The sequence below is a fragment of the Ceratotherium simum genome, chromosome 6, assembly GCF_057802395.1.
Source record: "Ceratotherium simum simum isolate JZ-2026a chromosome 6, ASM5780239v1, whole genome shotgun sequence".
NCBI lineage: Eukaryota > Metazoa > Chordata > Mammalia > Perissodactyla > Rhinocerotidae > Ceratotherium > Ceratotherium simum.
The window spans coordinates 3785129-3801411 of record NC_141905.1 but is presented as its reverse complement, the minus strand read 5'-3'; the positions used below and the strand labels follow the sequence as shown (position 1 = coordinate 3801411).

The following is a 16283-nucleotide window of genomic DNA, read 5'->3' as shown; positions in this document are numbered from 1 at the left end:
CACATAACGCCAGTTGGTTCTTAAGACAAGAACTTGTTATCTATGTGAAATCTCAATATTTATAATAACACTGAAAAAGTATTCTCTGCAATATAATGGCTATGTTAATATATCAGGATTAAAGTTAAATTCATGATGCATCAAATCTGCAAAAGTCACAACACATTAAATTTTAACCATATTGAAAAAGTATAAATATGGTTTCTACTAAATTTTCTAGCTTTTAACAAATATTCCCAAATCTCTAAATTCTCAAATTTTCAACACAAGCTTGGCTTTCACAAGATTATTTTTCTCTGAAACTACTTCTCAATACTTGATTTCAGGCCTGGTTTTTCTTTCAACTCAAGAAAAAGATTTTTAAGAACTTTTAAATTGTTGATCCATAGGTAAGACTCTAATTTGTTCACATATAATTCTGTTTTATTTTTATTGGTTCAAAATATAGTTGAATGATTAAATTTCAAATACTAATCAATTAATTAGTAAGAATTTACAATCCATGACTGAATAGATGGACAATCTAGACATGGACTGATGAAAAATGTATAGTAATAAAAAGTTAACAAAATAATCAAGACAAAAATATAGAATCACCTGGCAAATGAATTAATAGAGATGATAAGAGCTATGTTTTCAGACAAAAAAAGTTGACACACTTTGGGAAATTTTCCCGGGTAGAAAATAACTTGGGATGAGCTATAAAGTATGAGGTTTGAGTTTCACTAAAACGAAAGGCTAAGGGTTTCTAGAAAAAGAAGATGAAAAGTAATGACATAAAGTGTAAGGCACATTTTTCAGGGTCAAGGAGACTCTTAAATATGGCTTATGAGGCCATAGATAGCCTGAATCCAAATTTATTCTTCAATTTCATCCCTTAACGCACCTGCCTCCCTCAACTGACTTCTTAATCCATAGCCAAATACTTGATTTTGCCAAAGCATGGGACAGCCTTCCTCATCTCCAAACTCATGTCCTCAACCTCTCTCTACTCTCAGCAAGTCTACCCATCCTGCCCGCCACCGCACACTTGATCTGGAGAACGACAACTCCTCTTTATCTGAAGTTAGTTGGCATTTCCTCAGGGAAAGCTCCCTTAATTCCCTAAGGCAGCACTTGGTACTCCATAGGTGTCCGCATAGAGCCCTGTACTGAGTCCCATTACAGTACTTGTCACAGTATATTGTGTTCATTTACAATCTGTGCTAAATTATAAACTCCATGAAGAGATGGACTATGTATTCATTTCCTCTGTATCAGATAGAGTTCGGTTTTTTTTGTCTGTTTGTTTTTGTTGTTGTTGTTTTTTGTAAATGAGTAAGAAGCACTGATTTTACCCACCAGGTTGATTTTTTTTTTAAGCTTCCATCTCTGAGATTCTAAAATTCTTTCGTTGTGACATGAAAAAGCATTACTTCAGAATTATAATCTAGAAGCAGTCACAATAAAAAGTTCCAGTTAATAATCAAATTAAAATTTATTTTTTATTTTACCAGTTTAGTAAAAGAAAGATTAGAGAAGGAAGAGACTAAAGGAGATTGGACTACATGAGAATCAGGTACAAAATGAGGGTTTATATTAGACTGACATAAATATGAACCACACGCATGAAACTAATGAATTAAAAACTTCAAAGGAAAAGGCAACAAGTCTTGATCACTAACTGAATACAGGGACAAAAAATTAGCATTTAGAAAAGCCACAGTAGTGTAAAAGAGCCAGCTCCAGCCTAGGATTTAGGTTTAAATTTTGGCTGACAGTAACTAGCTACTAAAAATAATTAACATCTTTGGGCCATAGTTTCTTTAACTCTCAATGTTCTCCAATGCTTAATGAGTAAAACATGCCTTAGGGGGCCGGCCCCGTGGCTTAGCGGTTGAGTGCGTGCGCTCCGCTGCTGGCGGCCCGGGGTTCGGATCCTGGGCGCGCACCGAGGCACCGCTTCTCCGGCCATGCTGAGGCCGCGTCCCACGTACAGCAACTAGAAGGCTGTGCAGCTATGACATACAACTATCTACTGGGGCTTTGGGGGAAAAAAATAAATAAACTACACTGGTCTTTAAAAAAAAAACAAAAAAACATGCCATAGGTTGCATTTCAAAATAATTCCACCATTAGATCCAAAAGTAAACTTACATCTATTCTTAGTACTGAAATGTTACTTCCTCCAGAAGCCCTTCCTAATCCCTTCAACTAGATAAGACCTCTGTTTTATGATCCTTAATTTATTTTACAGCACAAAGTAAAGAAATCTGTGTATGTATCACCTCTAAGTACACTGTAAACCCTTTGAATATAGGGCCATATCTTATTCATTCTTATGTTACTTGCACAAGTTATCTGAGCTCAAATCTCAGCTCTGTCACTTACTAGATATATAACACACAGGGTACTTAATCTCTCTATGCTTCATATTTCTGATCTATAAAACGGGGATGATAAGAGTACTTACCTCATTAGGTTGGTATGAGAATTAAATGAGGTAATATATGTTAAGTGCTTGGAATGGTGACTGATACACAGTAAATGTTAAAAAAATTATTATTGTTAGTATCAATAATTTCCAACTTCTTTATATTGAAAAGATTTTCTAACAGAAATTCAAAAGAATACTATAATGCCCTATATCCTCCACTTATATTCCCCAATTAGTAAATGTTGGACACATTTGCTTTATATCTGTGTATCTGTTGTTAAACCATCTGACAATAAGTTGGAAATAACACCTCACTGGAGGACCATCTGAAGTCTGCTGGAAAAAAATAAATACAATTGAGAAGGCCAAGAGGCAGAAGAAGAAAAAGATGGAACAGAAAGCAAATATATGAGGTTATTTTCAGAAAATAAAAGGATATTATTAAGACAGGAACAGAAAAAATATAGGATAGGGAGAAAGCTAATGAAGATTCTGAGATTTCACATTCTGAGAAGATAATGCAATTCACACATGAGAACTTGAACCTTCAAAACAGAATGAGAGGTAAAATCACTTTCCAAGAGTGCAAGCACAAACCCAGGGACAAAGGCATAGAGAAGGTGATGAAATATGAACACGAGACAATAGAGGAATTACTGGCCACAACACTTTGTATTAAGTTGACAGGCATAAATTAGTACTTGGGTACAAATTTTAACAATCACAGATTTCTAGTACAGAAATTAGATGGTGAAAGCAACAAAAGACTGCAAGCTGCTTTGGGGAACACACTGGAAGGTTAGCAGTGTGTTAGTAAAGGCAGAACCTATGTGGCTGATCACAGGCCAGATGGGCTAGTAGATAAGAAGAACTGAACCAGTACAGGGATGGATGAAAGCAAAAATGAGTTCAGGGCTTACAGAAGCAAGAGAAAGAAATGCCCACTATCACTAATACATTGTTCTGTAAGTCCAGCCAATAAAGTCAACAAGAAAAATATAAGACCAGAATAACTACAAAAAGGAATCTTTAAGAGAAAGCCTTTTTTTTTTTTAACTCATTTAAATTGAACCCACATACAGTGGCAGCACCTGATATTCAATCCATATGCCTAATAATATATGCATAATCACTTATTGCGGTTTTAAAGGAATCTCCCCTAATGACATGACTGTATCCATATACTCATATTTTTCTCCACTTTCACCCAAGCTTCTTGATTACTAAGATGTGTGATTCTGTGCTAAAATTAAGGTTTGTGATTCGTAAGTTAGACTAGCAAGTGGAGGGGTGGGTGTGCGTGTGTGTGTGTGTCTGCATATGTGAGAGAGATTTTTCTTCTTCATTTATTCGTTATTTATTAATCTGAGTCGCAGTTTGACTTTTACAAAATCTTTAGCATTTCTTTCTTCACCATTAATAAAGCTTCTTTCCTCACCATTAATAAAAACTACACATTTTATGTTCACAGTTATATATTTTTAATGGTAAATTCAACACAATCTCAATCAAAATCCTAGCAAGTCATTTAGTGGATACCAATAAAGTGATTCTAAAGTTTATATTAACAAGCAAAAGACCCAGAATAACCAACACAATATTGAAGAAGAAGAAAGTTGGATGCTGACACTATCTCACTTCCAGACTTACTATGTAAAATGAAATAATCAAGACAGTGTGACATTAAAGAACAGACAAATAGATCAATGGAACAGAATAGAGAGTCCAGAGATATACCCGCACAAATGTAGTCAAGTGATCCTTGACAAAGGAGCAAAGGCAATGCAAAGGAGAGATGATAGTGTTTTCAACAAATGGTACTGGAACAACTAGACATCCATATGCAAAAAAAAGGACCTTTATATACCTTTCACAAAAATTAACTCAAAATGGACCAAAGACCTAAACGTAAAATGCAAAACTACAAGATAACAAGGGAACAAATCCAGGTCACCTTGGGTCTGGCAGTAAGTTTTTAGATACATCATAGAGAGCACGATCCATGAAAGAAAAAATTCATAAGTTGGACTGCATAAAATTAAAAACTTCTGCTCCGTGAAAAACAGCATTAGGAGAATGAAAAGGCAAGCCACAGACTGGGAGAACATATCTGTAAAATATGTATCTGATAAAAGACTGACATCTAAAATATACAAAGAACTCTTAAAATTCAATAAAACAAACCCAATTAAAAAATGAGCAAAAGATCTAAACAGATATCTCACTAAAGAAGACATACAGATGGCAAATAAGCATATAAAAAATACTCAACATCATATATCATTAGGGAATTGCAAACGAAAACAACAACGAGATACCACTACACACCTATTAGAATGGTTAAAATCCAAAACACAACACCAAATGCTGACAAGGATGTACAGCAACAGGAGCTCTCGTTCATTGCCAGTGGAAACACAAAACGTACAGTCACTTTGGAAGACAGTCAGGCAGTTTCCTACCAAACTAAACATACTCTTACTATATGATCCAGCAATCATGCTTCTGGATCAATATTTACCAAAATGAGATGAAAACTTAGGCACATAAATGAGCAGCTTTATTTATAACTGCCAAATTTTGGAAGCAATCAAGATATCTGCATATAAATGTTTAGAGCCATTTTATTCATAACTGCCAAATTTTGGAAGCAATAAAGATGTCCTTAGGGCCGGCCCTGGGGCTTAGCAGTTAAATGTGCTACTGGCAGCCCGGGTTTGGATCCCGGGCGTACACCAACACACTGCTTCTCCAGTCATGCTGAGGCCGCGTCCCACACACAGCAACTAGAAGGATGTACAACTATGACATACAACTATCTACTGGGGCTTTGGGGGGAAAAAAAGGAGGAGGATTGGCAATGGATGTTAGCTCAGAGCTGGTCTTCCTCAGCAAAAAGAGGAGGATTAGCATGGATGTTAGCTCAGGGCTGATCTTCCTCACAAAAAAAAAAAAAAGGTCGTCCTTAGGTAGGTGAATGGATAAACAAACTGTAGTACATCCATACAACGGAATATTATTCAGTGATTTAAAAAAAAAAAAAAAAGCTATCAAGCCATAAAAAGACATGGAGGAACCTTAAATGCATATTGCTGAGTGAAAGAAGTCAATCTGAAAAGGCTACATACTCTCTGTTTCCAACTACATAGCATTCTGGAAAAGACAAATGTATGGAGACAGTAAAAAGATCAGTGATTTCCAGGAATGGGGGCAGGGGAGAAGGAAGGGATGACTAGTGGAGAACATGAGATTTCAAGGGCAGTGAAATTATTCTTTATGATACTATAATGGTAGATATGCCATTACACATTTGTCAAAGCCCAAAGAATATACACACACAGAGTAAGCCCTAATGTAAACCATGAATTTTAGTTAATAATAATGTATCAATATTGACCCATCAATTGTAACAAATACACCACACTAATGTAAGATACTAACAATAGGAGAAATTGTGTATAAAATGATATGAGGGAATATATGAGAACTCTCTGTACTTTCTGTTCAATATTTCTGTAAACTTAAACTACTCTAAAAAGTGGTCTATTAATTAAAAAAAAAAAAAAAAAGCATGACAAAAGAGAAGGAAGTACTTCCAGAACAGCAGAATAAAGATCTCCAAAAATCCACTCCTCCATCAAAGCACTGAGAACAGTAGTAAATTTATCAAAACCAACTTTCTCAGAACTCTGGAAATCAACCAAATGCTTACAACAACCAAGAAGCACTTATTCAAAAAAACCCAGCTGAATCTCAGAACAAGTTCTGTGGCATTTTAATTTATTCTATTGCCATGCCTATCTTCCTAGCTCTGTGATAGCTTGAAAAACAACAGCCTTACAAGCATGATAGCTGTGAAATTCAGCAATCACTGGGCAGATGTAAACTGGGTTTGGAATTCTCCAAAAAGTGCCATTACCAGGGAACTGTTACTATTTGACCTAACTGGCACCTCCCTAGAAAAGCCTCATTCTCAGGAGTTGTTTTATTTGACTGGATTCAGAGCTCACTCAGCAGTAACAGCCTTATCTGCAGTACATTTGTTGAAAAAAATCAGTGGTGATTGTTTAAAATCTCAGCTGCCTGAGATGGCAATACCAGTTGGGGCAAACAAGCAGGTGACCAAAAAACTCAAAAACGAAAACCTGAGGAATGAGATGGCCACAGGAGGATTTGAAATGCTCTACCATATTCTTGGGCATAGAGAAGGCCACACACAAGGGCTGTGTGCATGCCAAGGAAGTACCTGAGAAGGCCTTCATCTCTCACCTTTGGCTGACCTTGAGCCTTGGAGCAAGCAGGAAACTAAGGCCAAGGCAGAGCTGCAAATGCTTACTAGGTTGTTGAATTCATCCCTGAACACACACACACACACACACAGACAGACACACACACACACACACACAGCTCCTTGGCAAAGGCTGGAAGACTTATCGGTTCAAGGCATCTAAGGAAACTGCTATCTAACCGTTAGCTCAACAAACTCCAAAATATGATAAACTTGAGGAGAGACATATCATAGTTAAACTGTCGAAAGACAAAGAAAAAATGAGAATCCTGAACACAGCAAGAAAAACGTGACTTGTGACTTATCATGTAGAAGACATGCTCAATAAGATTAACAGCTGATTTTTCATCAGAAAGCATGGGAGTCAAAATGTTAAAAGGAAGACTTTCAACCAAGAATTCTATAGCCAGCAAAACTATCCTTCAAAATAAAAGAGAAATTAAAACATTCCCAGATAAACAAAAACTGAGAGAATCTGTTGCTATCAGACCTTCTCTACAAGACACATTGAAGTTGGATACTTCAATACCTCCTTCTTACTAATGGATAGAGCAACTAGGAAGAAGATCATCAAGGAAACAGAAGACTTAAACAACACTACAAACTAATAAAAACTAACAAATATCTGTAGAACATCTATAGAGATTAAATTAGTAATCAAAAAACTTGCCACAAAGAAAAGCCCAGGCCAAAATAACTTCACTGGTGCATTCTATAAAACGTTCAATGAAGAATTAACAAAAATCCTTCACAAACTCTTCAAAAAATAGAAACAAAAGGAACACTTTCCAATTCAATCTATGTAATCATAATAGCAAATATATCTCAAGAAAACTATCAACCAATAGTTCTTATGAATATATACTCAAAAATCCTCAACAAAATACTAGCAAATTGAATCTAGCAACATATAAAAGGTTTATATACCATGACCAAGTACGATTTACCTGAGAAATACAAGGCTGGTTTAACATCTAAAAATCAGTCAACGTCATATACCACATTAAGAGACCGAAGGGAAAAAAATGATTATCTCAATAGACACAGAAATAGCATTTGACAGAATCCAATACCCTTTCATGATAAAAAACACTCAACAAAATATAAGCAGAAGGGAACTTCCTCAAACTGATAAAGAGTATCTACGAAAAACCCACAGTTAACATCATACTTAACATTGAAAGACTCAAAGCTTTGCTCCTGACATCAAAAACAAGACACAGACGTCTGCTCTCACCACTCCTATTCAACACTGCACTGGAGGCTCTAGCCATAGCAACTATGTAGGAGAAAAAAAGAAAAGTATTCAGATTGGAAAGAATAAAGTAAAATTATCTCTGTTTTCAGATGATATGATCTTGTATATAGAGAATCCTAAGGAACTAGAGAGCCAGAGAGTTAAATGAATCACGTACATGAATAGTGGAGCCATTGAGGATTGTAGCAAAGCTTACGATGAAGAGGGAAAGTGAGCTGAGGGCCAAGATTTTTGTGAGGTAGGAGCTGATACAGTCAAATGCTCTAAGTCTCAAGTGATAGAGACATAAGAATACTTCATTTAGAAATGACAATGAGAAGTGAAAAAAAAGACCCCACCTCTAAACAGTAAAGTACTAGAGTGACTGGAAAAATAACACTTCTTCATGAAAGAATGCTACTGGAAAATTAGTACATTTAGGAAAAACTTAGATTTCAGCTATGTCCAGGAGAATGCAGGCGAAGAGGTCAAGGATGTGAGTTTGTTAGTACGTAAGAGAATTCCATATAGCAAAGTGGAAGGTCTAGGGAAATAGGGAGGTCTGGGGAGAAAAGAGGAGTGGAAGGTTAGGCCAGGGGAAAAGAGAGAGCAGTATTATGATGAAAATATAGAGAAAGCAGATCAATGGTTCTCAACCACCAGTCTTCTGAGTTATGGATAAGACATAATTCTCTAATTAACTAAACGATGGGAGATGAAGGACAGACAGGAAAAAGAACCAACATTCGAGAAGCTATAGAATGGGATGAGGGACTTTTTACACATGTAACATTAAAAAGGCCCTGTGGTTAGTGCATCCAAACCTTTTTAATATGAAGGCACAGAGAGAAAATGATAGTTTTAAGGTATGCTGGGCTAAGGCTTGTCTTGGATGAGGTTTCTCTCTCTACCACCCATTCCCATAACTGGCTTTGGGGATCTAGATGTCTCAAACCCCACACAGCCACCCCAAAGCCTGAGGGGATCAATAAACTGGTTAACCTATAACTAGTCACAACAAACTGGTGTGCCTCAGCCCACTTGTTGGGAAGTTCTGCCCTAAGTAAGTCAGATTAGCAACCTCCAAGAATGCTGTGCATTTCTCTCTTCTCATTGAGAATCACCAGTGTGGATGATCCACAAGTCACTAGTCCCTCAAAATAAATGGTGTAGAAGGGATTTGTAGTCATATGTTTTGGGAAATAGCTACATATTCTATCCTACCATCTGTTGCAAAATCAGTACTATATTTATATACTAAAGGTCCTGTGGAGTCCACTATTTAAAAAAACTCAAGTAAGTTTGTTCCCATACGTATTTGATCAGAGAATCTCTCTTTTCTGCACCTACTGACATCCAGAAACAGAGTTTTTGGAAAATGTTGCTTAGCTTTTCTGACAGAAAACTAATCAGCCTCAGCTTGATCATTCCCAGGACAGAGATGACTATCTCTAAGTAATTCCTTCCATTTTGAAAAGTCTGATTAATAGGCTCACTTCAAGCTGAAATTTGCCACCTTTTATCTTAAAATGCATAGACGTTTTGCTATCCCGAGTTACAGATCATATCTATTCGTTCCTCCAAATGACCTAGCCAATCCAGCTATGAACTTAGAGTAGTTGTCTGAAAATGCCATACCATTTCCTACATGATTTTCCACATGCTATTTCTTCCATCTGAATACTCATCCTCCTCCTCGAGAAACCACTCCTCTGCAATCTCTACAGTCATACTTATCAGTTCAATAATAACTTCCTTTATACACCACTATTCTAGACAAAAAACAGTTGCTGCATGTTCCTGGAGTCCTATATACATCACTTTACTGAGGCACCCATCATCATTGCTTTGCACTAACACCACATTGCAACTATCTGCATGCCTATCTCTCCCACAGACTCTGAGCATCCTGGAAGCAGGAAGTATCTACTACTCTTCTTTGTACAGAATGGAAGAGGCACACGAATCTTCTACCTAGCCAGTAATTGCAATGATTCCAACTGAGCTCACAGACTACATAATTCTTTTTATCGTCCTCAAAATAATGCTCCAAGAAGCCACTATCAATCCACAGCTTTCACCTCTCACACCATCTCCATATTTACCCCAGCTTCAGAATTTAGCACAGGATTCAACATACAGGTTCTTAACAAATATTTGTTAAATAGAGGAATAAATCTTATCTGGAGTATAAGCAATGGTTCATGTTTTAGTTAGGCTTCTAAATTTTCTTAACTTGGCATTAAATTTATCTTCTTATAAACCAACCATCAAAGATGAGGGAAGCATAATCTTCATTATTAGCAATGAAAACTATCTTTATATCAGATTCTTGACTAATAATACCAACTCTCTGATGTCCATTCCTTATCAAAAGCCCAGATATGAGAAACAGAATAGCCAAAATAATGCCCAGAAGGTTATGTGCCCCGTGCATTCTTCCAGACCTTCTAAATTTTATCCTTGCATCAAATTACACCAACAGAAGGATCTTTAGCTGGACCTCATCATTTCATGACCCACTGCAGACCTGCCTTTTCTTACATGGACTAGAGTTCTTGTAGCTTGCAATGAAGAATATAAGTAAGAAACAGACAAGGAATTTATCATTATTTCTACTTTGGGAAGCCGTCTGAGACTTGTCCACTATACCACAAGGTACTCTCTCTATAAGAACTCATGCAAAGCAACCTCTTTCAGGTTTCCATCTCATAAAAGCAAATCAATTTGGAAGAAACATATCCTTTATCTTATGCACACTAGAAATCTTGTAAAGGATCAAGTTTTGTTCTTTGCTTTTGCTGCAAGGAATCTTAGAACAAATTTTTTTTCTTACTTTAAGAACTATATGGGGCCATATATTTCTCTTCCATTATTTCTTTATCCCAAGTTTATTATTTGTACTGTTAATGTGCTCCAAAATGACCTCAAATCCCTAGTGGATTGAGAGTGTAGAAAGAAAAAAAATGAATAACAACTACAACCAGGTGCCTACTGTAAGCAAGATACGGCTCCCGGCACTCTTATCCCTGATCCTTGAACAGTGAGAGAAAGGTATTATTAACCATGTTTTACAGATGGTAAACTCAAGTAGAGAGGGGTTAAATGAATTATCGAACCTCGCAAAGCTAATTTGTGCCAGGCCAGGGTTTGATCCCAGGTGTGAATTACTACAGAGCTATATTACACATAAAGTCTGATCAAATTAAAGACTATGCTAGCATTATACAGTACCTTCTTCTGTTCCTAATAGTACTTGAGGAATTCTTAAATTTCAATTTATTATATAAGTAAAAGAAGACAAATCACTTGGTACTAAATTTATACATTATTATTTAAAAAATAATAAACTTTAATAAAGTCAACATTTAGTCATTTCCAAATGAGAACTAGCAAATCACACCAAAACTTACAGTCCAAATAGCAGACATAAATATTTATATTTATAATAAAGCTAATGAAAAAAGATTTGGACCAAAAGTAAAGAATTAAACATATTTTTCCAATTAATACCACACATAACTTGAAATGTTTTTTGGTGCCTCTAAAAACCAGACCAAAAAAACACACAGTTTTTGAGGGGTAGGGAGAGAATTAGGATTCAAAATTAATCAGAGGATAGAAAATGTAATCTAAAGGAGACGCACCTGCTCAAGTCACTTTTCCCGTGGTGATGATAGTGGTCAGGATGGCTGAGGTGGTAATGTTCCTGTCCACTCCACCTCTGGGTCGGCCTTTTCCAAAATCCCTCCTGAGACTGCCGAACATTCCTGTCTGATCGGTCAAAGCGGTTCATATCGTCACACTCCACTAGACAGATTCAAAAGCAAAACACTATAAATATGTACATACTCCATAAAAGTTAACTACTTACAGGTTGATAATGAAATGCTGCTCAAAATATGAAAGTAATATTCTAAAAATACCAGTCATTTATGTCAGCTAATCACAAAATCAAGATTTCCAAAAGAAATATAACCAGAAATAATGTTTTGGTGAAAACTGAACTTTATGTTATTCAAACTGAAGTAAACTATAAAACTTCCATATCACAGGCACTTAAGTAACAATGGTCCCACTGTTTTAAAACAAACAAATTATTCTTGAAATCGACATCATACATTTTAAACACCAGTAATCAGTTTAGGTCATTTTCATTATTATCACTAGTTGGTTCTGACTTCAGAATGAAAATAAGAAAAAGTACAAGATTTTAAGTCTAGTAGAGAACTTATTCCTAAAAATGAAGGCCACAATTAATTTTCACTGATTTTAAGAAGCAGAAATTAACTTTTCAACACAAACAAATCAAATGCTTTAAGCTCACAGTTTTAGAAAGTAAGACGCTTCAATCTGCCTGCAATAGAGCTTGTTCAAAAAGTCTAAAATACCACTGAAAACAAAGCCAGTACTTTGCAGCAACAAACAGTACACTCCCTGAAATCCAAATGCCACAAAAAGACGAAAAAAATCTCTTTGAAACACCCCAAGCTTCTCCTTCACTTACCCAAACACTTTTTCATCACATATCTGAGCACTCACTAAGACAGTTACCGTGTACAAGGGAGACATTGTGTCGCCGACTGCCTACTCAGACATAGTTGCATACAAGGCACTGACAAACAGGCCTTCCTTCCTGCTCAACTCCCAGCCCTCCCTGTGGGAAGCAAGCCCAGTTTACCCTGTGACTCCATCTTCGCTCAGTGCTTACATAGCTACTGAGTTAGGACTGTTACTAAAAATACAACTAAACACTACCCCAAGCCAGAAACAGGAAAGGTTTCTCTAGTCTGAGAATTATTACATGACAAAGTTCAATCCTGCATGTTCAGAATTCCTTGTGATAAAAAAGGTTTAGAAATCAATGTAGTCCCCAATTAAAAAAAAAAAAAACTCACTATTTAAATGATTGTTTTCACTTAACCTAAAACACAAACTTGAAATATGGAAAAAGTGTTTACATTATAGTACACCAGATAAAAACAAACTTTCTCATTCCAAAAAAAGATGATGTAGTTAAAGTGTAGATGTTCGATTTGCATAAACACTGAACTCACTAACGTATTTCTTTTAAATGCATAACAATTTAATTAAAGTTTTAAAAGACATTGAAATTTTGTTTATATTCATTAGAGGAATCAATTGTAGGGAAAAATGATATTTATTATAGTTTTTAAAAAAGTTTTGTAAAAATTTTTTTAAAAGAAGCCTCACATTTAAAATTATTTCAAACAATTTCTTGTCATCTTATTGGGATAAATTAAGATCTACTTTTTTTTAAAGTTCAATTACAGAAAACCTGACTGTTAGGTAAATAAAGGCATGGTGACCAACATGCAGGAAAAAAATCAGGAGTAGAAAACCAGATTGCAAAAGAAAAATAAATTTAAAAATAAACCTAAAAACGCTTCAAATTGCTTTAAGTTCACAATTGTATTATACTCACAGTTTCTGTTAAGTTCCTTAAGTATTTCTACATGGTATTAAAATGTTACTTTAGTTTAAGGAACTCTGTATAGCTGAGGGATAATCTACATTTACTTTTAAATACTCTGAATTCATATTTTTTCTTAATTCAGGCAAGTAAAATTCCACTTACTCCCCAAACAAGAAATTCTGTGACAATAAGAACCTGATACATATGATACATAATTCGGATATCATCAACACAGTGCCCACAGAGCAAGAAGAAGCAAACAAACCAGACAAACAGGCCAGGAGATGGGTTAAATACTATGGGAAATTACAATGCAGAAATTGATGTGTTGCTTTTGTGTTTGCTAAAGGTTGTTGGTACTACACACAGGCTCCAAATTAAAGTACCTTTACTGAAACATGAACTCAACCATGTGCATAACGGCAAATAAGCACTGGAAACAAACATTTGCCATGACCACAAAAGACTACTATTCGAAACTGAGACAGAAGGGGCATAAACTCGCAGAGAAACGACTGCTCCAAGACCCTGTAGGAAGGGCCCTGCTTATACTCCTACCTGAGGCATCCATCAATCACGTTTATATACTTTAAAATGTTACTAAGAAGATAATGTGAAATAACATTAGCAGTGGTTTCTTAGAAAAGGTTAAAGGCTCTCTGACACAATCAAAGAAATAACATAGAAAAGAAAATGGAAAGCAAATAAAATTACAAGATGGAGATAAATCAAAACCAGAGCCAATGAAGGAACAGGACAAATGAGACTAGGAAAGGAAATCAATCCCTCTGAATGTGTAATACCATAGGGAATGATGGGGTGAACCTAAAGGCATCCCAGTTCCAAAATTTTTTAACTCAACATGCTGATCAAAACTATCTATACACCAAATTTGGCCCTAACTATGAGTTTAGGACTAAAGAATAAATAAAGACCTTCTGAAGGAGGGTTCCAGCTCCAAAAGTAAAAGACAGCAGATTTTTGTAGTTCTTTTACTATGAGTAGGAGACAGAAAGATAATAGGAGGATTTTTACCCTCTGGAAAGAGAAAGAAGATCTAACATAGCTAATTGAAAGGTATGGGATGTGGGGATACCTTTGTCTAACACTCATCATACCTATCTCTTCTGATTTGATAAAGGCACAAAATACGACACCAAAAGTAACCGAGATTATTTCTCTAATAACTTCAAGTCCTAAGAAGATAATGGAAGACATAGGTAGTATTACCATCTGTGACTGACAATTGGCTATGAAGATAAAAAAATTACACATCACAAAGCCTGAAAAGAATGTGCTTTGCAGGAGGCTTTACAATTTGATCAGGAAAGCCTTTAACTGAAATTTGGGTTGAAAGAAGAAAAACTCAAGTAAAAAAAAATCATGAACCTTATTATTACTAAACACAATTAGTACTGAAAAAGAAAGACAAATTTCCAGAAGAAAATATAGTAGTAACTGGAAAGTGGCCAAGACAATACTACTGACCTCACAACTCTATCTCAATAACAAGTTTAGCAAAAATGTGGTCTTAGGAAATATAACATGAAATAAGTACATTTTAATAAGCACCATGACTTGGTAGGGTAAGATTCAGGAAGTAATTAGAAAGACATCTTCTTCAACAGAGAAATGTTTAACACAGAATGAGCAGAGGAAACAACACGTGGAAGAAGGTATACACTATGGAAATTTCATAAACCTGAGGATTATACTAAGAATATGCTGAAGGGGAACAAAATATGTGACTCCAAAATATGCTACTTCGACACGTAATTATTTTGAGCTGAAGGCAATCAAGATCCAGCAGATTCGGGGCTGGCCCGGTGGTGCAAGCGGTTAAGTGCGCGTGCTCCGCTGCGGCGGCCCGGGGTTCACCGGTTCGGACACTGGGCGCACACCGATGCACCACTTGTCAAGCCATGCTGCGGCGGTGTCCCATATAAAGTGGAGAAAGATGGGCACAGATGTGAGCCCAGGGCCAACCTTCCTCAACAAAAAGAGGAGGGTTGGCAGATGTTAGCTCAAGGCTGATCTTCCTCACAAAAAAAAAAAAAAAAAAAGATCCAGCAGATTCAAGAAAAACTTTTACCTCTCCCTTAACCATCTAAAAGATCTATCTGTACGGCAGTGCAAACATCTAATTATCAAACATCTGCTGTTCCCATTATCCTGTGAATTCTCCTCCTCTCCTCTGAATCTCCAGTCTCCTATCTGATTCCTCAGCTCAGGAAAGCATATGAGCCTCAACTGCCCGAGTTGTCCTTGAGTCTCACGTTTTTGTGGGGCTCCTGTACATACAAAATGAAATTTGTTTTTCTCCTTTTAATCTGTCTTATGTCAATTTGACTATTAGACCCGCCAAAGAATCTAGCAGGGTAGAAGGAAAAATTTCCTCCCCTACAGTGCTAGGCTTTAATCTGTAAGTAATGAGTGACCATTAGAAGTTCCTAAGAAAAAGAAGAAAGCAATACCAACTGTGCTTTTGATATAACAAAATTATTCATTTCAGGGACATTTTAGAAGAAAAAAGGAGCAAATTTCAAATACCCAGTGATCTACCAAAAGAAATTCCGATTCCAAAACTGTTTAAGAGATTCCTTGACCAAGGTAAAAGAAAAACATAAATGAATTAAAACACTTTTTCTTTTAGATCTTCCCAAATCACAACTCAAACCTCAAGTCCTTTCTCCTTTTATTCATCTGTCATTCTATGCTCTTCGATTTCCCTCTGTCCTATCTCTCCCTCTGAACTGTTCCTCTACCTCTCAAGCTGGTCAGAAACCTCAAAAGCTCAATACCTCGTAAATTTAAACCTCCTTCAGAAAAGGGAAGAACTCCTTAAGGTTGATTTTAAGACCTGGTCTCATTCTGGGCTGAGAGCTATGGCTACCTACTTTCAAAG

General features: G+C 36.2%; 1 protein-coding gene across 4 annotated transcripts in view; it reads right to left on the bottom strand.

The window, feature by feature from the left end:
* CCSER2 (coiled-coil serine rich protein 2) overlaps positions 1-16283 on the bottom strand; it is a 187859-nt gene that overhangs the window by 73193 nt on the left and 98383 nt on the right. For all 4 annotated transcript variants that reach the window (XM_087431790.1, XM_087431791.1, XM_087431789.1 and 1 more), the window contains exon 5: positions 11589-11751. In XM_087431790.1, the coding sequence (XP_087287916.1) occupies positions 11589-11751 (163 nt within the window). The remainder of the gene's footprint in view (positions 1-11588; positions 11752-16283) is intronic.